Source organism: Centruroides vittatus, unplaced genomic scaffold (genome assembly GCF_030686945.1).
Source record: "Centruroides vittatus isolate TY-2023 unplaced genomic scaffold, ASM3068694v2 contig_301, whole genome shotgun sequence".
NCBI classification, from domain to species: Eukaryota; Metazoa; Arthropoda; class Arachnida; order Scorpiones; family Buthidae; genus Centruroides; species Centruroides vittatus.
Window position 1 is genome coordinate 3660748 of NW_027121927.1, and position 25569 is coordinate 3686316.

Genomic DNA, 25569 nt, shown 5'->3' on the forward strand with positions numbered 1-25569 from the left:
TGTACACAAAATACTGTACTTTCAACTAGATTTCAACTAGGAAATTGTAAACTTCATTTAAAAATAAAGTTATTGTAAAAATAAATATATTTTATTGTGTAAAACTAATTATTTTAATTTAATTGAAAAATACCTAGGTAAATTTTTTTCCCGGAATTTTCCGATATGTTTCATAGGTTTTTTTTTCCGGGTTTGATTTTCTCTGCCTGTGGCCCTCATGATTAGGCCACACTAGGCTGTCGCGTTAATTGAAAAAAATATTTATGTTTAAACATAGTTTTGTGGGGCCTGTATTTTGTTGGGGCCCTGGGCACCGGCCCCAAATGCCCTTATGTAAATCCGGCCCTGCATAAAGGTTTTTTTCAATTTATGTACATTTAAAGAGATCTTACTGATGCTCGAAGAAGAGTAACTAACATGAAGACTGAGTGATTTTAAGTCTGGTTAGTCTGACTCTAAGTCAAATTAATTAGAGTAATTAGATTAGCTAGGTGTATACCATAAAATACATTGATTTTTGTCTAAATTTTGATTTGTTGATTAAAGAGCTGATTTCTGTAGACTTTCTTATTTTCTATTTTTTATTAACCCTCAATACCGAAATAATCCCGGGATCCCGGGATTGACTAAGTATAATTCCGAAATCCCGGGATTAGAAATAAGGGCCGGGATCGAATTCCCTAGAAGTAAGACAGTTTTCCGTGTTTCAGCAGTACTTCATCTAATTTTACGCCTGCTACAAAGTTTCTACAAAATAAAGCCATTCTTATTCCACACACTAATTTTATTTGAAAATAGTAGGCAAGGCCAACAAAACAATGTTTGCATTTTTATGCATCCACAAAGTCATTTTATGTCTTCATAAATTTTATTGTGAAAACGTCGAACAAATTTTTTGTTGACGTATTTATATTTAATTTAGGCATTGGTCTTTCTCTTTTAATAATGTTCCCTTTTACATTATATGGTCTCAAGCCAAAACTTTTTTAAAATAAATTTTCAATATCACAATTACATTCTAAATCGCCAGCCACGATATAAGGGATAAAATTAAAAATAAAATTATAAAAACTTACTTGTTAAAATAAAATGTGTGATGGATATACAAATATACATACCTGGTACAAAATATTCAATTAAAGAAAATTATAATTAAATATAGTTTGTGAAGAAACGTACTGCACATAAAAATAACATAAAATATTCTTTACTTTTTAAATATTAAAACAATCCATTTAATTAAAATTGTTCCCTACCAGTGGCTAATAAATGGAATCAGAGACGATCTTGGTAGGTGTGCAGTGCATATGCATGCATGCCAAATCCCGAGGGTGCCGATACCGGTTAATGTCAAATGCTTCTTTTGTCACATCACTAATATACCTCAAAGAACGCGACAGGGTTGTCGTAAATTTTAAACGTTTCTCACCATAGCTGTAAAAATCTAAATTTGTTAAACTTAATACTAAGTAGGTTGTCCATCATTTGTTTTCTAACTAATCCGTTTTAGGACCAGTGTCCACGAAAATTTTCAAAATTTACAACTTTTTAGTCAGTCTCATTGAACTGGAGAAATTTCTGTCTTTATTATCTAATATTACGAAGAAATCAGTCCCCACTGTACTTGGCTAGAGATTGGTTCGGTTAAGCTTTTGTTTAAGTAAAATTCTGGCTCTTTCAGCAGGGTTTTATTTATGTCCCCAATTCCCTAATCTCTTAATTATTTAATTACTTCTTAGTAGAAATTAAGTAGAAATAAGTCGAAACCAGTTATTTTGTACTTGAATATCTGTAGTCCTGGGAAAACGGTGGAAAGGCAAATTTTTATGACAACGGATACATAAATCGTAAATTTAAGGAAAATAAATTCTAGAGCTTTTATTGTATCTTGTACGTCTCATTTATTAAATTTGGTTGTAAATGATGCTGCCAAAGTAACAGTTAATTTTTTAACATTATACAAGAATTGTACACGTTTTTTTGGCATCCCCTTACAGATGAGACATACTAAATCGTAATATCACTGGTTTAACATTGAAATCCGTAAGTAATATAAGATGGGAGAGCAGAATAAACGCAGAATAAATATATCAAATGGATTTTTTAAAACTCCTGTCAACTATACAGTACTATCATAAAAACATACTAGTAAACTCCTATCGGTCGGGTTAAGTTATAAATCTAGACTACTCATGATTCACATAATCGGGCGAGGGTGGCCAAATATCTAGCAGGCAGGCGGCTAACAGCTCAGAACCGCTCCGGGAATCTAGTGTTCGCGGTTTAAAGAATTTTTAAAATGCGTTACATTGGTCACTCGATGTCAAACTTTTACGTAATATAACCTTTGTAAATATAAATCAAATACTATAATAGAACATAATAGAAAAGTTAAAAGTAAAAAATAACGTAATAATCTTAATCTGACAGCAAAAGGAATTTTCCACAGAAATTCCGCCTTTATCTCCCGTTGTTTTTCAAACCGGATATTGAATCAGCCTCGCGATATCGACGGCTTTATAGAGAAAAAGAAACCTTTCTGTTAGTATTTATCGATTTAACGACATAACTCGTTATGACCCCGATGTAAGGAATTGGATATGTAGCCACGGCGGTGGCGCGGCCACGGATCACCTTCCAGGTAACCCGTTTTTATTCGGTGAGAGTAACGCTTAGAGTAAGATTCTGTAACACGAGAAAAACATTAATTCATTGTTCATATTACTTCTCCTACGTCCTAATCTTTCGATAAATTAATATCAAAAGATATTTGGAAACGAGATGAATTCCGTTTTTTCCTCGGCAATAAAAAAATAAAATTTGATAAAAACTTATTACGTGATTTGTTTAAAATAATAAAATAATACAAGAGATAAAAAAATGTATTATGGCAACTCGTATAAGTGGACAACGTTTGATTAATCGAAAAAGTTATATTATTACAATTTAATTAATTCATTTTTATTAATTCATTTTAATTAACTCATTAAATGACAGCACTACTGCTAATGTAATAAGAAACTTTCACATAGACAATGATTTTATATGCCAGAAGGTGAAATATTAAACATAGTGAAAGAAAAAGCTTTCAAGTACAATAAGTTTTAACTATGTACAGGGGCGCCTGCAGAGGGAAACAAACGGGGCACTTCTTTTCCCTACAATCGACTAAGACGTTATATTATATTTGTATTGTATGTTTATTAAATTGTATTGTGTGTTTATTAAATTATCGAAGCATTGATTTTATTAGCAAGAATATCAAAGTTAATAGTAATAAAATATACTGATAATGTATGCAGATAAATTATAAAAATTTATTTATTAAATTAATAATACAACATTTTTTATGAATAACAGTTCCATATTCTATTGTATTACATAAATAAAAACATAGAAGTGAAAACTTATTTTGTAATAAACGTAAAAAAATTGAAGTGAAAGCTTCTTTTTAAAAACCGAACTTTGATTTTTTTTCAAACTCAAGAAAACGAAAAACATAGAAGTTAAAACTTTTTTCAAATGAGAAAAAGAAAGAAATTAAAACTTTTTTTTTGTTTTTTGAAATGAGAAAATGAAAGAAAAAAATTAAAACTTTTTTGTTTTTTCTGATAAGAAAAAAATACTAAAACTAATCTTTTTTTTGTTTTTTCAAATAATAAACAAAAAATACTAAAACTAATCTTTTTTTGTGTTTTTCAAATAAGAATAAAAAACTAAAACTAATCTTTTTGTGTTTTTTTAAATAAGAAAACGAAAAACTAAAACTAAAAGTAAAACTAATTTTTTTTGTTTTTTAAAATAAGAATAAAAAACTAAAACTAATTTTTTTTCAAATAAAAAAATTCCTAAAACTAATCTTTTTTGTTTTTTCAAATAATAAACAAAAAGAAAAACTAAAACTAATCTATTTTGTGTTTTTTAAATAAGAATAAAAAACTAAAACTAATTTTTTGTTTTTTTAAATAAGAATAAAAAACTAAAACTAATCTTTTTTTTGTTTTTTAAATAAGAAAAAAAACTAAAACTAATTTTTTTTTTGTTTTTTCAAATAATAAACAAAAAGAAAACCTAAAACTATCCTTTTTTTCAAATAAGAAAAAAATTCTTAAAACTAATCTTTTTTGTGTTTTTTCAAATAAGAATAAAAACTAAAACTATTTTTTTGTGTTTTTTTAAATAAGAAAAAGAAAAACTAAAACTAAAACTAAAACTAATGTTTTTTGTGTTTTTTAAATAAGAATAAAAAACTAAAACTAATTTTTTGTGTTTTTTCAAAAAAGAATAAAAACTAAAACTAATCTTTTTTTGTTTTTTCAAATAATAAACAAAAAGAAAAACTAAAACTAATTTTTTTGTGTTTTTTTAAATAAGAATAAAAAACTAAAACTAATTTTTTTGTGTTTTTTCAATAAGAATAAGAAACTAAAACTAATCTTTTTTGTGTTTTTTCAAATAAGAATAAAAAACTAAAACTAATCTTTTTTTGTGTTTTTTCAATAAGAATAAGAAACTAAAACTAATCTTTTTTGTGTTTTTTCAAATAAGAAAAAGAAGAACTAAAACTAATCTTTTTTTGTGTTTTTTCAATAAGAATAAGAAACTAAAACTAATCTTTTTTGTGTTTTTTCAAATAAGGAAAAGAACTAAAATTAATCTTTTTTTGTGTTTTTTCAAATAAGAAAAAGAAGAACTAAAACTAATTTTTTTTGTGTTTTTTCAAATAAGAAAAAGAAGAACTAAAATTAATCTTTTTTGTGTTTTTTCAAATAAGAAAAAGAAAAACTAAAACTAATTTATTTTTGTGTTTTTTCAAATAAGAAAAAGAAACTAAAATTAATTTTTTTTGTGTTTTTTCAAATAAGAAAAAGAAGAACTAAAACTAATTTTTTTTGTGTTTTTTCAAATAAGGAAAAGAACTAAAATTAATCTTTTTTTGTGTTTTTTCAAATAAGAAAAAAGAACTAAAATTAATCTTTTTTGTGTTTTTTCAAATAAGAAAAAAAGAACTAAAACTAATTTATTTTTGTGTTTTTTCAAATAAGAAAAAGAAGAACTAAAACTAATCTTTTTTGTGTTTTTTCAAATAAGAAAAAGAAAAACTAAAACTAATCTTTTTTGTGTTTTTTCAAATAAGAAAAAGAAAAATTAAAACTTTTTTGTTTTTTCTAATAAGAAAAAGAAGGAAAGAAATTAAAACTTTGCTTTGATTTTTCAAATAAAAAGGAAAACTAAAGAAATTGGAAACAAATAAATAATAGACATATCCAAAATCTTCCACTTCCATTTTCAATAAGTTAGACTTTTGATTTCTTGAGACAGAAAAAACTTAAAATTCTGTGGAAGTAGAACTGGAACAAATCCAGGCATTTCGTTGGTTTCTGAAAGAAGTGAAAAGTAATTTTATAAGTCGAAAATATTAATATTCATTTAAAAAATTTTGAAAATATTACATTTTAATTAATATGAAAAATTTATAATCAGTAAAGTAATATAAAATATATCCCAATGAATTAAATAAAAATAAACAAAATGAATAATAAAATAATAACTGACTTTTAATAAATATTAAGAAAAAAAATGAAATAATTTAATGACTTAATTCAAAACAATTAATTCAAAATAAGATAAAGTAAAAATGAAATGTGGTCATGAATAAGAGTTTACCATGAGATGATAACACATGTTTAATTCAATTTAGACAAAGATTAAACAGGAAAATATTTTCTAACCTCTTCCTCAGATTTTTGAGAGAACTCTTGTTTTGGCAAAATACTCTCATTATTATATGCCATTTCTTCTGGCATAAAAAAACTTCTTAACTTTTTCATGCCTTTGTTCTATTTCTTCATCAACTTGATCATTTGAACTTCCTGCAGAATTCTAAAAAAAATTAAATATATTTATTAAATATTAAATTTGATTCGTAATAATCAACAGTTATATTTTTAGTAATTGCTGATCGAATTTAATAACGCGATGACAAGCAGCTGCAAAAAGTGGTTGCAATTGACAATTGGAAAAATATTGCTCAAATTGTCTTTTATTGTGAATATCGCATAGTAATAATGAAAACATTAAAACCTCATTGACAATAATACGGAGGGGTGTAAATATAAGTATACAGTTGAAAATCTGACAAATACAAATGTATGTTGTTCATTATTATCATTTTTATAATCATTTATTAGTTCGTGTTCCTTATTTTACAATTGAATCTTGCCACATCTAAAATTGTGGTCTTTCGAAATGGTAGTAAAGCTTCTAAGCGGACAAATTAACATTAGATGATAACATGTGTTTAATTTAATTTAGACAAAGGTTAAACAGGAAAATATTTTCTAACCTGTTTCTCAGATTTTGGAGTGAACTCTTGTTTTGGCAGAATTCTCTCATTATTATATGCCATTTCTTCTGGCATAAAAAAACTTCTTAACTTTTTCATGCCTTTTTCTATTTCTTCATCAACTTGATCATTTGAACTTTCTGCAGAATTCTAAAAAAAATTTAAATATATTTATTAAATATTAAATTTGATTCGTAATAATCAACAGTTATATTTTTAGTAATTGCTGATCGAATTTAATAACGCGATGACAAGCAGCTGCAAAAAGTGGTTGCAATTGACAATTGGAAAAATATTGCTCAAATTGTCTTTTATTGTGAGTATCGCATAGTAATAATGAAAACATTAAAACCTCATTGACAATAATACGGAGGGGTGTAAATATAAGTATACAGTTGAAAATCTGACAAATACAAATGTATGTTGTTCATTATTATCATTTTTATAATCATTTATTAGTTCGTGTTCCTTATTTTACAATTGAATCTTGCCACATCTAAAATTGTGGTCTTTCGAAATGGTAGTAAAGCTTCTAAGCGGACAAATTAACATTAGATGATAACATGTGTTTAATTTAATTTAGACAAAGGTTAAACAGGAAAATATTTTCTAACCTGTTTCTCAGATTTTGGAGTGAACTCTTGTTTTGGCAGAATTCTCTCATTATTATATGCCATTTCTTCTGGCATAAAAAAACTTCTTAACTTTTTCATGCCTTTTTCTATTTCTTCATCAACTTGATCATTTGAACTTTCTGCAGAATTCTAAAAAAAATTTAAATATATTTATTAAATATTAAATTTGATTCGTAATAATCAACAGTTATATTTTTAGTAATTGCTGATCGAATTTAATAACGCGATGACAAGCAGCTGCAAAAAGTGGTTGCAATTGACAATTGGAAAAATATTGCTCAAATTGTCTTTTATTGTGAATATCGCATAGTAATAATGAAAACATTAAAACCTCATTGACAATAATACGGAGGGGTGTAAATATAAGTATACAGTTGAAAATCTGACAAATACAAATGTATGTTGTTCATTATTATCATTTTTATAATCATTTATTAGTTCGTGTTCCTTATTTTACAATTGAATCTTGCCACATCTAAAATTGTGGTCTTTCGAAATGGTAGTAAAGCTTCTAAGCGGACAAATTAACATTAGATGATAACATGTGTTTAATTTAATTTAGACAAAGGTTAAACAGGAAAATATTTTCTAACCTTTTTATCAGATTTTCGACTGAACTCTTTTTTTGGCAGAGATCTCCTCATTATTATATGCCACTTCTTCTGGCATAAAAAAACTTCTTAACTTTTTCATATTTTTTTCTATTTCTTCATCAACTTGATGATTTGAATTTTCTGCAGAATTCTAAAAAAAATTTAAATATATTTATTAAATATTAAATTTGATTCGTAATAATCAACAGTTATATTTTTAGTAATTGCTGATCGAATTTAATAACGCGATGACAAGCAGCTGCAAAAAGTGGTTGCAATTGACAATTGGAAAAATATTGCTCAAATTGTCTTTTATTGTGAATATCGCATAGTAATAATGAAAACATTAAAACCTCATTGACAATAATACGGAGGGGTGTAAATATAAGTATACAGTTGAAAATCTGACAAATACAAATGTATGTTGTTCATTATTATCATTTCTATAATCATTTATTAGTTCGTGTTCCTTATTTTACAATTGAATCTTGCCACATCTAAAATTGTGGTCTTTCGAAATGGTAGTAAAGCTTCTAAGCGGACAAATTAACATTAGATGATAACATGTGTTTAATTTAATTTAGACAAAGGTTAAACAGGAAAATATTTTCTAACCTGTTTCTCAGATTTTGGAGTGAACTCTTGTTTTGGCAGAGATCTCTCATTATTATATGCCATTTCTTCTGGCATAAAAAAACTTCTTAACTTTTTCATGCCTTTTTCTATTTCTTCATCAACTTGATCATTTGAACTTTCTGCAGAATTCTAAAAAAAATTTAAATATATTTATTAAATATTAAATTTGATTCGTAATAATCAACAGTTATATTTTTAGTAATTGCTGATCGAATTTAATAACGCGATGACAAGCAGCTGCAAAAAGTGGTTGCAATTGACATTGGAAAAATATTGCTCAAATTGTCTTTTATTGTGAATATCGCATAGTAATAATGAAAACATTAAAACCTCATTGACAATAATACGGAGGGGTGTAAATATAAGTATACAGTTGAAAATCTGACAAATACAAATGTATGTTGTTCATTATTATCATTTTTATAATCATTTATTAGTTCGTGTTCCTTATTTTACAATTGAATCTTGCCACATCTAAAATTGTGGTCTTTCGAAATGGTAGTAAAGCTTCTAAGCGGACAAATTAACATTAGATGATAACATGTGTTTAATTTAATTTAGACAAAGGTTAAACAGGAAAATATTTTCTAACCTTTTTATCAGATTTTCGACTGAACTCTTTTTTTGGCAGAGATCTCCTATAATTATATGCCACTTCTTCTGGCATAAAAAAACTTCTTAACTTTTTCATATTTTTTTCTATTTCTTCATCAACTTGATGATTTGAATTTTCTGCAGAATTCTAAAAAAAATTTAAATATATTTATTAAATATTAAATTTGATTCATAATAATCAACAGTTATATTTTTAGTAATTGCTGATCGAATTTAATAACGCGATGACAAGCAGCTGCAAAAAGTGGTTGCAATTGACAATTGGAAAAATATTGCTCAAATTGTCTTTTATTGTGAATATCGCATAGTAATAATGAAAACATTAAAACCTCATTGACAATAATACGGAGGGGTGTAAATATAAGTATACAGTTGAAAATCTGACAAATACAAATGTATGTTGTTCATTATTATCATTTTTATAATCATTTATTAGTTCGTGTTTCTTATTTTACAATTGAATCTTGCCACATCTAAAATTATGGTTTGTCGAAATGGTAGTAAGGCTTCTAAGGCTGACAAATGGTGGTTCTGAGGTGTTCCAATTTCTGTTGTATCACAATATAAGTATTTAGGGGTAATTTTTAAAAGTAATGGTTATTTTAATACTCATGTGAGGTCTTGTAAAGTTAATGCCGAGATAAAAACGGACAAAGTTATTCATATGTGTCAGTTTGCTAAGTTGTGTAATTTGAAGGATCAGTTAAGGTTTTTAATGCCGTGGTGGGTTCATCTCTTTGTTATGCTTCCAAGGTGTGGGGGTTTCAGGCGGAGAGCTTGGATACAGTATTAGTCACTTTTATTGAGAGAATGTACGGGCTTCCAAAGTGTACTCCTGGTTATCTAGTGTCTATGGAATATTCATTGATTCCTTTATCTTGTTTGACTTTGAACAAATGTGTTAATTGGATATTTTGAACGTTGAGTTTAAACGAAGAAAGTCTTAGTAAGATTTGTTTGCGTATTGTTTTGAAACAAGTTGAGTTACCTTGGTCGAAGCATTGGTTAGCTAATTGTTCAAGAAACGAAATCGATTTTGATAATTTGTTACAAGATGTTAACAGTGTTTATTTATTAAAGTTAAATAATTTTGATAACTATGTTTTGAAGTTGAATAACGATATATTATTAAGATTTTATTGTGAGTAGTATAAGAGTTTGAATAAAACCTTTTTTGATTGTTCTATTTATAATAGTAATTTTTCTTCTAATGTTATGGGCATATTAATGCAAGCAGATGTAATTCATTAAGTTTTTTATGTAATTACAGAAGAGACATTTGCTTATGTGGGGCAGCTGACTCGCCATTGGATGCGTTTCATATTATCGCTGTTTGTACTTTTTTGTCAAAATTCCGCGAGGAGACTTTTGGGATTATTTATTTTTCATTTAATTATTTTAAAAATTGTTTTTAGGCTTAAAGCAAGTAGTGATTATTTTATGTAAATTTCGTCTTGGGGCGTGGCCTGCCTACTATTTAACCTGTGGTTGCTTGGACTGCTTGGGAGACTATCCGATTTTTTTTTAATAAGTGATTTAAACTGTTGTTTTTCCTTTCTTATAGGAAAGTTTTTTTAACCTAGTTGGTTGTTAATTTGCTTTCGGATAGTTCTCCCATGTAGTTCTTTAAGTCTTTTGTTTTCTGATTTGAATTCAGTTTAGAAATGATATTAATAATTTATGAATTTTTGTAATTTTGTTATTAGGTTATTACAATTAGTGAATATATCTGTGAAATTTGTTTATATTGTTGTGTAAGATTATGTATGCTTATGTTTTGTTTTTTGTTTTATCCCCACAACAGGGTCTTTGTACCAGAATAATAAATAAATAAATAAATAAAAATAAATTTAACCTAGAAAAAGGTTAAACAGGAAAATATTTTCTAACCTCTTTATCAGATTTTCGACTGAACTCTTTTTTTGGCAGAAATCTCTCATTATTATATGCCACTTCTTCTGGCATAGAAAAACTTTTTAACTTGTTCATATCTTTTTCAATTTGTTTTTCAACTTGAAAATTTGAACTTTTTGCAGAATTCTAAAAAAAATTTTAAATATTTATTAAATATTAAATTTGATTCATAATAATCAACAGTTATATTTTTAGTAATTGCTGAACGAATTTAATAACGCGTTGACAGGCAGTTTCAAAAAGTGGTTGTAATGAACAATTGGAAAAATACTGCTCAAATTGTCCTTTATTGTGGATATCGCAGAGTAATATTGAGAACATTAAGACTTCATTAAACATGAGATGGAGGGTATGATTTAGTAGGTATACAGTTGATAATATAAGAAATACAAATGTTTGGTGTTCATTTATTATTATTCTTATAATCATTTATTAGTTCGTGTTCCTAATTTTTGATTTAATTTCTACATAAAAATATATGTTTTTCTTCCTATTTTCTCCCTGTATGTTTTTCATAATCACATATACCTACTTTTGCACTCCAAGGGTATATTCATTGGACTTGAAACTGTAACTATACATTTGCACTGTAGTTGGTCTGGCTGCTTGAGTGTTCTTTGCTAATCTCGATAACGCAGTTAGAGAGATGAGAACCAGACCACCCTAAGAGAACCTTAGAGAGCCGAAGTGTCGATTAACTATATACGGGGTCCGGGCTAGATCGATAGTGGTGTTATTTTTTTAAAATAAAAAAAAACTGACAAAAGTATTGCCGCTTTGCATTGTAACTATGTCACGATAAATTTTGGTCGTTGTCATTGTTTGCCTGTCTGTTGAATTATCTGCAATCTTACACATTTACAAACACAAGAATGTCTTTTCGCATTATAACTTTTCAAAAACAACAATTTTTATCGTGGATATTTTCATTCACATCAGAGATATGATGTAAAATTAATTATTTAAATCTATCAAAGAGAGTATACTTTTAATTATTTAATTGCAAAATGATATTGTCTTTCTAATTTATGACTTGGAATCAAAATATGTGATAATATTCTATTCCCAGATCAAATGAAAGCAATTATTTCTAAACGTAGTATCATTAATATAAGCAATAATAGTTCAAATATTCTGTGTGAAACGAATCTATCAATTTTAAAAACTAAACAAGGAACAACTTCATAAATAAATAGTATGAAGTGAACTTACATAAAATAAATATGTTTCTTTCTCTTACTTTAAATTGTGTTTTCTTATTTACTTTATTTATTCAGCACAATGGAGTGCAATTGATTCGCTTTTTACAGTTTTATGCATAAGAGAAAAAGAATTAAAGGCTGACTGAAAAGAGATAAAAGAACCCGAAACGCCCATCAATGAATAAATAAAGAATGTAATAAGCTCTTTGTGTCCTATCAATTGCACTCCACTGTGCTGAATAAATAAATATAAAAAAATATATGTAGATTTTGGTATTAATATAACAATGATGTATTTATCAGATTTGTATTACTCAATTTTCAAATGATAAAAAATTGAAAAATAATTAAATTAACTTAAAACTCACAACAGAAAATTCATCAGAAATTTTGGAACATGAGTCAATATTATCAACGACTTTTTCCGGCTTAAACAACTTCTTCGTCGTTTGTAGGTCTTTCTTTATTTTGTTTGTTAATCTTTCTGAAAAATATAATATGGTACGTTTAGTGTGTATGTTGCCTTCTTTTTTGTGTAAAAAATATAAAGCGGCCATTAACTATAAATTATACAAAAACGATCACGCTTCTGAAACATACAGTTACATTATCCGTCTGCAGTGAACACAAGATATAAATGATTTCGAATACTAATCCGCAATTCAAGAATGACAAAGTGCACAGAGTGATAGAATGTGTGACAAAATTAGAATTTTAATTAAACAGATACAACAAACATTAAAGTACTTTTCATTCAAAAAAGAAACTTCTGCTTAAGTAAAATAAATTCTAAAGTATTCTTCCACTCTAATTTCATTATCAATGCAAGAAACATTAATTACCAAATTTTAATGTTAATACTAACAAACTTATCTAATTTTATGTTAAAATTTTTATACAGACGATTCGAAAACTTTTCTTACTGTTTAATTATAAGAGAAATTGAAAGACGTTGTATTATAAAAGCAATAACTTATCATCGTACCAATTTCATCAGCATTTTCGTTCATGATTTCGTCAATCGTTTTTGTACAATATCTTGATGTAGCCCCCAATTCACTATCACGAGTTTCTGATGAATAGTCGTCTAGAAGGCTTGTTTCATCCTCTTTGTAATTGACTTCTCTTATTGAAGAAAACTTTTTTACTATCATAAATTTTTTGAATAAATGACGACGTTCGATATTTGTATTGACAATTGATGCTGACGTCGAAGAAACACTTTCATGCGAATTTTCGGCAGAACTCTGAAAAAAAAGTTTTAAATACATTTATTAAATATTAAATTTGATTAATAATATTCGACAGTTATATTTTTAGTAATTGCTGAACGAATTTAATAACGCGATGACAGGCAGCTTCAAAAAGTGGTTGTAATTGACAATTGGAAAAATATTGCTCAAATTGTCCTTTATTGTACATTAACGCAGAGTGATAATGAAAACATTAAGACTTCATTGACAATAATACGGAGGGGGTGCAAATATAGATATGCAGTTGAAAATCTGAGAAATACAAATGTTTGTTGTTCATTATTATTATTCTTACAATCTTATATTAGTTCGTATTCCTTATTTGTGATTTAATTTGTACATAAAAATACAAGGTAGTTCTAATTAAAGTTGCCCTACTTAGACCTGTCTAGATCCCGTTCTTATGAACGTATTTTGATGAAACTTGATATATATGTTATGTGGACACAGGGAAAAAAATGCAAAAGAATTTAGTTTGAATTTTTACCACTAAGTGAAAAAATTGCGCATAGAGAACAAGAAATACAAAATAAAAACACACAAAAGATTTTTATTCACAACATTTGTTTACTGTGCAATCCATTTGCATCAATCACGTGTTCAAAACGTCTTACAGCATTGTAAAGCGTTTTGAACATGTGATGGATTGCACATTGAACAAATGTTGTGAATAAAAATCTGCTTGTTTCCAGTTTGTTTTTACTGTTCTTCATGCGCCATTTTTTCAACTAGTTGTAAAAATTCGAACTAAATTTCTTTGCATTTTTCTTTTCTCCGTGGTCTATATACCACATATACCAAGTTTCATCAAAATACTTTCAGGAGAATGGGCTCTAGACAGGTCTGAGTTGGGCAACTTTAATTATAACCGCCATGTATATGTTTTTTCTTCCTATTTTCTTCCTGTATGTTTTTCGATAGTAACATATACCTACTTTTGCACCCCAAGTGTATATTAACTGAACAGCAATTTTGAAATTGTAACTATACATTTGCACTGTCGTTGGTCTGGCTGTTTGACTGTTCTTCGCTAATCTCGGGAACGGAGTTAGATAGATGAGAACCGAGACCACCCTAAGAGAACCTTAGAGAGCCGAAGTGTCGATTAACTATATATGGGGTCTGGGCTAGACCGAGAGTTGTGTCATTTTTTTAAATTAAAAAAAACTGACAAAAGTATTGCCGCTTTGCATTGTAACTATGTCACGATGAATTTTGGTCGTTGTCATTGTTTGCCTGTCTGTTGAATTATCTGCAATCTGTACACATTTATAAACACAAGAATGTCGTTTCGCATTATAACTTTTCAAAAACAACAATTTTTATCGTGGATATTTTCATTCACATCAGAGATATGACGTAAAATTAATTATTTAAATCTATCAAAGAGAGTATACTTTTAATTATTTAATTGCAAAATGATATTGTCTTTCTAATTTATGACTTGGAATCAAAATATGTGATAATATTCTATTCCCAGATCAAAATCAATTGCACTTCATTGTGCTGAATAAATAAATATATATGCATATTTTGGTATTAATATAACAATGTTGTATTTATCAGGTTTGTATTACTCAACTTTCAAATGATAGAAAAATTGAAAAATAATTAAATTAACTTTAAACTTACAACAGAAAATTCATTAGAAATTACGGAATATGTTTCCGTAGTCACACTTTTTTTGATTTTTGATTTGTTCTCTTCAAGAATTTCTGTTACTGACTCTTTCTTATAAATTTTAGACACTCGTCTCAGTTCAATTCTTGACATTTTACTATTATTATCTTTTTGAACGTATACTTCAGCCACTGAAATATGAAAATTTACAATAAAAATTACATATCTTTATTATAAAGTTTTATGTTTTATATAATAAAAACGCAATCTGTGTTTCAGTCTGTAACAACCTCTTAAATCAAAATTAGTAGTTTAATCATTATTAAGCTTGAAATCAAAACCTAGTTTTGTATAACATCAAAAAGGCAGAAATAACGTGAATAAATTCAGTAAATAAGTAGTCAAATATTTGAAAGAGTTTCACGTTATTGTATTCAATAACGTATAATTGTATTCAATAACGTACATCTGTATTCAATATATAAAATATATATTGAATACATTCATTACTTTATTATTTCTATATAATTATGCATTGTGCGTAACTATGTATAACCATGAGGGTAAATGTTGTTAGGTATCAAGACTTACAGTATGACATTGGTCACTGACTACTAATGTTAAAATATTGAAAAAAATTAAAACATTTCGAGTATAAATAGTCTCTTGATAGTCGAATTGAAAGACTAATTCTATGGATATTTTAGTATTTTAATTAAATAACAAACAAAATCAAAGATCTGACTGCAGGGTCAATGATAGATATATTAGCAACCGAAGACAGGATGATTGATCAAAGATCCTACAATTTTTAAACAGTGCTTTGATTTACTATATTTTTTGAAATTTGCTTTTAATTATTTGGATAGATTTTTCTAGACTTTATCAGAGAGACAGCGGTAACAATTTTATTACACAGATTATGGCTCTGCTGTGGATAAAGGCCCGAGCATAGGTTTCAATAATACACAGTGTATCTATCCTCTGTGTCAATGATCTTGTCGGAAGTTACGTGACTGTATATGCAGATATGTGAATACTAATATACTAGAGTATCAAAAGTACTCAGCATAATAAATAAACAGAAACAAAACACCTTATTTGTTGCCGAGAAATATATATAATTGAAAAAACAAACGTTTTCAGCTCGATTAACAGGCCATCTTCAGGTCGAAAACGAAAATGAAACAGATACGTTCCATGAATAGAATACAAAAATTTAAATCAAAAAATTTAAAACAAAAATTTTAAAAATTTTTTCAAGAGAAAACGGAAGAACGTATAAAATTAAACAAAATAAAATAACATAAATCTTCAAAAGTATTAATTCTGGTCAGAGTTTTTAGTAAATTTTTTAACCATGAACTTCCACGCTGACGGCAGGCTCTCGGCATCTCTTGCATTTAAACAGCCTTCTTGTAGCCTACATCTATATATTTCAATCTTCGCCGTCATTGATAAAGTTGGAGAAGACAAAGGTTTGATAATTGTTGCCTCGTCTCACTTCAGTTCAGAACCTTGGGCTCACGCCATTTGTGACAAAATTGTAGCATTAGACCCTTTTCTTTCGTTATATCTATGCTCCCTTAGTCTTACGCCTAAGTTCCTAGTAAAACTCTGACCAGAATTAATACTTTTGAAGATTTAAGGTTTTTTTTTTTCATTTCTATACGTTTCACAGTTCCTCCAATTCAAAAAGTGTAAAAATGTTGGGGAAAGTCGTTTTCCATCGCTCACTGTACTTTCTCTCCATTATATATAACAGCGGAAATGTAAAAATAATTACAATAATTAAAAATAACGTTATCTTTATCAATTAAAGGCATCGGAGATTTGATTAGTAGAGTAATTTTTACAAATAAGTGTCATAAATGGCAGGCTTCAATTTCTTAAATTATGCCACGAAAATCAGCATTGAAGCATTGTTTTGATTTCAATTAAGGACTTGCCATAACACAACTAATGTAATTAAACACAAAATAAGATAATTTAACTTACTTATACAACGTTTTATCTCAAAATTAATCCGCTCTTCAAAAATTTGCGTCCGACAATAATCGCTTCGGATAAACAACTCGTTTCTACGATTGTTAAAATTGTATTGTTAAGAGTTATTGTGAATATTAGGGCGCCTTTTGTAAGGAAAATAGAAGCTGGCATTTTGGTTGGAATGCTCGTAGCGGGAGGATAGGAGGGAACGTTTTCGGGTTTTTTGGCGGAAAGACTCTGACAACTCATACTGTGCTTTTATCTGATTGTATATTTTCAATTTAAACAAACGTTACTTTGATTTCGACGTGTCTAGTTTCGGTCGAGAACCCGTAACGTAGTGTTACAGCAGTTAAGATATCATTGGAAAACTACGCGGCACGCGATTAGATAAATGCTGAACACCTTGCGAAAACTATTTTATATCAAAAGTTTACTTATTATTCATAATTATAATAATTTGTTTACGTCTCGAGAGATCATCGCGTTTCTCCAAACGCAATTCTTTACATATTGCAAGAGGTATTGATTGCACTCGTATTTCAATGAAGGCATTTCCAGCTGTTAAATATAATGAAGATTCATTTGTAAATAGAAAATGAATTCAATAAAGTAAACCAATCTGAGCAAAATAATTCAAAATCAGTCTATAAACACCTTTTTGGCTACTGGGATTCGCTTTCATTTAGCAAGCGTTTTCAACCAAGTCTAATAGACCAGGGTGGCCAACTTTTGTGTACGTGAGATCTACTTTTTATCTTAAAAATATGTCGCGATCGACTTGTTGTCATAGGCATAGTCTAAATGGGGAGGGGAGGTGTGAAATACATACTATGTTTATACACTGTGTTTCAGTACGAGGTGCACTTCCGCGTGCTATGGGTAGATAAGCAAAATATATGTTCAAAACTATTTTTTATTTTTTAAATCACTTATTAATCTTTCTAGGTATAGGCTCATAAAGAAAATAAATTTATAGACCCAACTTTTGATATTTGCAGCTACGAGTTCTTTCCGATACAGGCGGTACCTAAAAAATTCGATTTTTCGACACTTTTTCAAGATAGATTTTAGTAACTTAAAATGTAATTTAATTTTGTTATTAATTGCAATGTAAAATTTGTGGTACTATTTGTTCGTAAATATGAAAAAGTTGTTATAAAAATGCACAGTATGGCTGATAATTTGATTTTAAGATTTCACTTTAGCGATTTTTTGGGGGGCCAGGAAAATTTATCATGGAAAAATGATATAAAGGTTCAGACTTATTTTTTGCTAATCTATCAATAGTTGGTGGGAGTGCACCTCGTACTAAAACACTCTGTATGCAGGGTGTTTTAGTACGAGGCGGTACCTACGTAAAAATCAACATAATTATTTAACGGTTCAAAAAACTCACGTCTAGTGGAATTAAAACATCATGAGTAATTATTAACAATATTTATTAATTCAAATTAGCCTACAGATAAAGACAGATTTAGAATTTATTTTATTATCTTAACATTAATGGAAAGACTGAGTTTTCACGTCTCTAACCAAGGAGTCATAATTAGGTGTATATCCTGACGAAGATAATACGAGGGCTGTTCGGAAAGTTCGCGGTCTCAAATAGAACAACAAACAAAATAATGTTAAAACTTTTTTTATTTTTCAATATAGTCTCCTTTATTAGCAATGCACTTATTCCAGGGATGTTCTAGCTTTTTTATGCCATCACAATAAGTCGATTTGTCAAGGTGTGCAAAATACTTATTCACTTCAGAGATGACTTCGTCATTTGAGTGGAACCTCTTTCCAGCCAAGAATTTTTTTAGGTTTGGAAAAAGGTGGAAGTCACTGAGGGCCAAATCAGGCGAGTACGGTGGATGTGGAACTAATTGGAAGCGAAGTTCGTTTATCTTTTGTTCGGTGATTCTGGCGGAATGTGCAAGTGCATTATCGTGGTGAAACAGAACCTTTTTCTTCTTCAAGTGTGGCCTCTTTTCTTCGATTTCTTTCTTCAGTTTTTCCAAAAGTTCACAGTAATAGACAGCATTGATGGTCTTTTCTCTTTCTAGGTAGTCAATAAAGATTATGCCTTTAGCATCCCAAAAAACCGAGGGCCATCACTTTCCCTGCTGATGGAACTGTCTTTGCCTTCTTTGATGGTGGCGAACTGTGATGTTTCCATTGCTTCGACTGTTCTTTTGTTTCAGGAGAGTAGTAGTGGCTCCACGTTTCGTCAGTAGTCACAAACCGACGCAAGAAATCCTGTGGATTTTTCTGGTAGAAGTCCAAACACTCCTTTGACATCAAAGTGCAAACACGTTTTTGCTCGGTGGTCAGCAGATGCGGCACCCACCTTGCTGAGACCTTCGTCATACCCAAATTTTCGGTTAAGATGTGGTGCATTCGGTCGACAGAGATGCCTGTTGTCTCAGCTATCTCACGCGTTTTCAAACGGCGATCTGCTAACACCAAATCGTGAACTTTGTCGATATTTTCTTCAGTGACAGCAGTTGACGGCCGTCCGCTGCGAGGGTCATCTTCCACACTTTCTCTGCCAGATTTAAAAAGGGCTGTCCATTTTTCACAGTGGTGTACGAAGGAGCAGGCTCTCCCAAAACTTCATCCATGTCAAACTTCATCCATGCTTTCATTTGAGATGGGGTCAACCCTTTTTTCGTCAGGTATTTTATGACCGCACGAGTCTCCGTCTTCTCCATTTTTGACAAAGCACTTGCACACTGACTATCTGCTAAGCTGTCGTGGCAAAACTTTACGACAAATCAAGCGGAAATTGGTATCGTATCTTTAGCAAAGATGGCTGAATTATTCCCGCCAAAAATTAAATTGATCGCAGCGCCGCATATAGGCAAGGCCGCGAACTTTCCGAACAGCCCTCGTAATAATGAGTCTTCAATATGGGAATCAGTCAGGACAGAATGTTGTTTAGTCTTCGTTAACTTTAAGGATGAAAATGCCGATTCACACAGGTATGTAGATCCGAAACAAGTATAAATAAATTCGCTACATTCGGTGATACTGGGCTATTTTTCTCGGTTGATGTATTTCCAAAAATCTTCTTCAAATTTTCTGGCTTGTAAGATTAAATCAGTTTGTAAAATTATAATTTCATTTTCTAATGCCTTTTGCTCCATATGAAATATGTCTAAATTTTTTGGCTAATACGTTTCACACAAATCTTTGTTAAAAGAAAAGTTATAAATTCCACAATTTCTTTTTTCAAGAAAAGAAGCTACCGCATAAAGATACCAAATATTCAAGCTAAATGGTTATGTTTTTCTGAGTCGAGTCATAACTGCATGCATACTGTTGAGTTTGCGCGTTACGTTCACGCGTTGCGTGCGATTACAAGTGTAACACATTAAGTCAAAAGATCGCGAGCGATCGACCAAAATTGGGTTCGCGATCGACTTGTTGGCCACCTCTGGTCTAGGGTCCATTCGTATTCATCTGTTCGATAAGCCAGTAAAAACTGTAGACTTCTCTAAATGTATTTTTAATATCACAATTATATTCCGAATCGCTAGCCACAATATAAGGGCTAAAATTAAAAATAAATTATAAAAACTTACTCGGTGAAATAAAATGTGCGCTGGATATACATATCTGGTACAATATATTGTTCAATTGTATTAATATACTTTTAAAGAAAATTATAATTAAATGTAGCTTTGTAAAAAAACGTACATAAAAATAACATAAAATATTCTTTACTTTTTAAATATTAAAACAATCCACTTAGTCAAATAGCTCCATACGAGTTGCTAATGGATGGAATCAGAGACGGCTCAGGTAGGCGTGCAGTCAGGGCCGTTTCGACCCAGGGGTGCAGAGGGTGCGGAGCACCCGGGCGGCAAGCCTAGGGGGCGGCGCGAGCCGCCTTAAAAAAAAGGGAAAAATTAATTTATCATTAAATTAATATACAGTGGTGCCTCATATAACGTACTTAATCGGTTCCAGGTGCACGTCCGTTAAGTGAAACGTCCGTTATACGAAACGCATTTTCCCATAGAAATACATGTTAAAACATCTAATTCGTTCCGCAGCATAAAATAACCGTTCTGTATCATAAAAAAATGAACATGGGGTGCGTTCTTTTATTCCTCCGCGTAACTCTGCGCGCGCGACATCCGTTCAAAAATTCCTGCGGAACGCGTTCCTAAATTCCGGTGGGAGTGCGCGCGCCGTCGAATGGCAAAAACGGCCGCTTGTAGCAGTAGTTTACGGTGGAAAGCAACATGGCGTCCTCCGTGGCTCTCATAGTTTCGTTTCCGGGTCCATTATGTGGTTTTATGAATGAGAATTTAGAAATTGTGAAAGCGCGAGTTAGCGCACGCGGTGATGTAAGTGTTTTTTACGAATTTTTTTTCGAGGTTATTTTGAATGCTCTTTCAACAAATAATCCATTTTATAGTTAAATTTTACAATTGGGACCCTTCTTTTGCCTTTTAAAGCTCATATTTTAGAATTATAGATTCCTCCATCACGATACTATCGATAGTGCGGGCGCCGCCATCTTTCTTTCTTTCACCGTCGTTCCTAAATGCCTACAAACAGCAGTGCACTCCCTTAGTAGCGGCGACGCAGAGCGACCGCTATTAAAGAACGCACCCATGGAGCAGCCACCAATTATGCCAGAAAGTCCTTTGTTCGCAGCCAGTCCGTTGCTCGAGTCACGTAACGGCCAAACAGAAAGTCCGTTGTTTGCAGCGTCCGTTATTCGAGGCGTACGTTATACGAGGCACCACTGTAATACATAAATATTATTCTAAATATTATCATTAAAATACTACTATTCTAATATTATTTGAATATATGTACTATTCTAAATATTATTAATTATATTTCAAATTCAAATTTTATATACACAACTTATTCAGGCCACAACAAGTGGCAAGTATAACAGTTTCTTGTTTTAACTCGTCTTAAGCTATTTTTCACGTCGGTCGCGAGGAAGATTTTACAGGAAAATACTCGTCTGTGGTCAAAGCATAGAAATGCACGCACCGGGATAATTTATTTTATTTTAATTTTAAACGTGTAATCGTGTAAATCGCAACAGCTTAAAAAGTTTTTGTTTGATATCGTGGTTAGAGAGACAGTAAAAATTAAAGGTGAGTACATACATTAATTTGATTATATTTTGCTTTTGCGTGGTTAAATAAAATTTAAATAATATTTTGTTAAATTAAATTTATATTGTGTAACAAATTTATAACTTAATAATACCAACATAATAACAATAGTAAAACATTTTTCTTTTTTTTATTAGTAAAACATAGTTTAATTAAAGATTAGCATAATCTTAATATTTTTTTGTTTTGATTAAAAATGTTGAAATTTTCAGACAAAATAAAAAATTTTGTAAAGTTTCCTTTCAAAAGTTGGTATTTTTCGAAAAACAAAGTTTAATTAATTTATGCTTCTTTAAATCTTCGAAAACAAAATTTTTTCGACGAATCATAACTTGGATTTATTTTTTTTTTGGTAGATGTCTGATAATCGAAAAAGGCTTTCTGGCGCACAGTACAGAAAAAGAAAGCGTGAAAAGGAAGAATTAGTTAAAAAGGCTAGTGGTTCACTCGAAACGTTTTTAATCTCAACATCACAGGAGGCACCATCAAGTTCCCAAGCTCGAGATGTAAATGTGACGGAGACCGAATTCATAGTGGTCGGTAGCGGGGAAAAAAAGGAGGACTCGTCGAATACCAAAACTACAATGGAAGCAGGTGTTTTATTAAAAGAACAAAGTCCTGAAGAAGTAAGTTTTGAAAATGAAAATCTTCATGTTCATGAGGATCCTAACTATTGGCCTGGTGTTTTATTGGATAAAATTAAATTAACTCTGATAGACTTAGGGCCTACCCAACTGACAGAAGCTGATATAACGTTTCCTTTAAATAAATACAATAGAGGTTTCTCGTCTATTTATTATTAAAAAAAACTGTGTAATGGGGAAATAATTCCAAGAGTTTGGCTGGTGTATTCTAAATCAAAAGACTGTGTATATTGTTTTCCTTGCAAAATATTTAAAACTTTTTCTAGTGATTTAGTTGATGGTTATAATGATTGGAGACATTTAAGTCAGGTTATAGAACGACATGAAAAATCAAAAGGTCACATTTGCAATACAAAATCTTGGATTGATCTAAAACAATCAATTTCTTCTAAAACGACAACTGATTCACTAAATGAGAAATTAATAAACATGGAAAAAGATAGATGGGTTTCTGTTTTAAAAATTATAATTTATGTTGTTAAATTTTTAGCCGGTCAAAATTTGAGTTTTAGGGGTGAAAATAACAAGATATATGAGCAACAAAATGGAAACTTTTTAAAATTAATTGAAACAATTGCAAACTTTAATGATACGATATCCGATCATATTAACAGGATTAGAAAAACTCCATCAAATATGCCTCATTATTTAGGTGTTCATATTCAAAACGAACTAATTTCCCTTCTGGGAGAGAAAATAAGACATGAAATTATATCTATGTTAAAAGCTAGTAAATATTTTTCTATTATTTTAGATTCGACTCCTGATGTAAGCCACAAAGACCAACTTACTGTTGTAGTAAGATTTGTTTTATTAAATAATAAATCAAAGCAAATAGAAATTAGGGAGCATTTTTTGGGATTCATTTCAATATCAGATTCGACAGGACAAGGCTTAACCAATGTTTTATTGGATTTTTTGGAGACTCACAACATTTGTTTAGGAGATTTAAGGGGGCAGGGTTACGATAATGGTGCGAATATGAAGGGTCGCAATAATGGTTTACAAAAAAAAATTCTTGAATTAAACCCTAGAGCTTTTTACGTGTCTTGTGCGGCCCATAGCTTAAATTTAGTTGTTAATGACGCTGCAAAAGCGTCTTTAGAAATTACAAATTTCTTTGCTATTGTGCAGGAACTTTACGTTTTCTTTTCTGCATCGACTAAACGTTGGCAAGTTTTAAAAGATGAAATCCCAACTTTATCATTAAAACCTTTTTCTAGTACTAGATGGGAAAGTAGAATAGATGCTTTGAAAGTTCTTAGATACAATTTGGCAAAAATATATGACGCTTTATTTGCACTTTATTCTGATAATAGCAGAGACCCTGAAACCAGAAATATGGCAAATTCATTACTCTTAAAAATCAAGTCGTTTAAATTTATTTGTTCTATTATTACATGGAATATTGTGTTAACAAAAATTAATATTGCAAGTAAAGTGATGCAGGAGTCAGATTCTACACTACCTAATATCGTTTTAATCTTGGAGCAGACGAAAACTTATTTATCTAATATTAGATCAAATGAAGGTTTTAATGATATTTTAGAAGAGGCCAAAAAAATTGCCGATGATATCGACTGTGACCCTTCGTTTCCTCCGATTAATATTGTGAGACCCCGAACAAAAAAGCGATTATTTGATTACGAGTGTGAAGACGAGGCACCCGGCTGACCAATTCAAAATTAATTTTTACTTTGTAATATTGGACACCGCATTATCAAAATTGGAAGAAAGGTTCGAGCAAATAAAGCAGCATGATACATTGTTTAATTTTCTTAACAACCTATATAATTTCCTTCAAATGGATAAATCAATTAGATTTGCAAAATGTAAAGCTCTAGAGAATAGTTTATGTGATCCATGTAAAAATCAAAAAGATATTTTAGCTCAAGATTTATATGATGAAATTGACAATGTTGCACCCTATATTAACTCTGAAATGAACGCATTGAATGTTATTAACTACCTATTCACAAATAACCTCATCTATCTATTTCCAAATTTAGTAATTTCTATACGAATTTTCTTAACATTACCTGTCACAGTAGCTAGTGGGGAAAGAAGCTTTTCCAAACTTAAAATAATAAAAAATTATCTACGATCTACAATGGGGCAAGAAAGGCTTTCAGACTTATCCATTATTAGTATTGAAAAAGAGCTGTCAAAAAATATAGATGTGTCTAACATTGTTAAGACATTTGCATTAAAAAAGGCTAGAAAAGCAAACTTTACTGTATAACTTATTAGTAAAAATAGTAGATATGTTAGCATCCTTGCCTGTATGTATGAATTATGTATTTATTTCTTTATTACATTACAAATAAGTTGTAACATTATATTCTATTAAATAAACTGTGTATATTTGTACAATTTTTTTAACTTAAATTTACTTTATCTTTTTTATTTGTAAATTTTTAACAACTTTGGGGGAAGGGGCGGCAAAATTATTCTCGCACCCGGGCGGCAGATACCCTAGGAACGGCCCTGCGTGCAGTGTTTGCATGCCAAATCTCGAGGGTGCCGATACCGGTCAATGTCAAATGTCTCTTTTCTCGCATCACTAGTGTACCTCAAAGAACGCGACAGGGTTGTCGTAAATTTTAAACGTTTTTTACCATAGCTGTAAAAATCTAAATATGTTAAACTTAATACTAAGTAGATTGTTCGTCATTTGCTTTCTAACTAATTCGTTTTAGGACCAGTGTCCACGAAAATTTTCAAAATTTACAACTTTTTAGTCACTCTCATTGAACTGGAGAAATTTCTGTCGTTATTATCTAATATTACGAAGAAATCAGTCCCCACTGTACTCGGCTAGAGATTGGTTGGGTTAAGCTTTCGTTTAAAATTCTGGCTCTTTCGGCAGGGTTTTATTTATGTCCCCAATTTTCTAATCTGTTAATTATTTAATTACTTTTTAAATAGAAATAAGTCGAAGCCAGTTACTTTGTACCTCAATATCTGTAGTCTTGGGAAAA

General features: G+C 29.8%; 2 protein-coding genes across 2 annotated transcripts; one reads left to right on the forward strand and one right to left on the reverse strand.

Moving 5' to 3' along the window:
- Positions 1–6322: 6322 nt before the first annotated feature.
- Positions 6323–19164, reverse strand: LOC136972718 (DNA ligase 1-like). The gene is made up of 10 exons (XM_067267325.1): positions 18900–19164; positions 18641–18856; positions 14827–15005; positions 12927–13188; positions 10716–10837; positions 8803–8952; positions 8190–8339; positions 7600–7725; positions 6961–7110; positions 6323–6496 (listed from the first exon to the last, which is right to left on the reverse strand). Exons 1-10 carry the CDS (start codon positions 19162–19164, stop codon positions 6323–6325), a joined length of 1794 nt encoding a protein of 597 aa, XP_067123426.1.
- A 3853-nt stretch (positions 19165–23017) lies between these two features.
- LOC136972719 (zinc finger MYM-type protein 1-like) lies at positions 23018–24262 on the forward strand. The gene has a single exon (XM_067267327.1). The coding sequence runs from the start codon at positions 23018–23020 to the stop codon at positions 24260–24262; it is 1245 nt and encodes a 414-aa protein (XP_067123428.1).
- Positions 24263–25569: the final 1307 nt, after the last annotated feature.

What these genes read in the sequence shown, in the direction of transcription:
- LOC136972718 (XM_067267325.1), bottom strand. Translation starts at nt 19,164, where the DNA reads ATGACGAAGGTCTCAGCAAGGTGGGTGCCGCATCTGCTGACCACCGAG. An exon ending in AGATCTCTGCCAAAAAAAGA is followed by an intron (nt 7,111 to 7,599) that starts GTTCAGTCGAAA and finishes AATTTTTTTTAG; the next exon opens with AATTCTGCAGAAAGTTCAAA. An exon ending in CTCCAAAATCTGAGAAACAG is followed by an intron (nt 6,497 to 6,960) that starts GTTAGAAAATAT and finishes AATTTTTTTTAG; the next exon opens with AATTCTGCAGAAAGTTCAAA.
- LOC136972719 (XM_067267327.1), top strand. Translation starts at nt 23,018, where the DNA reads ATGGAAAAAGATAGATGGGTTTCTGTTTTAAAAATTATAATTTATGTT.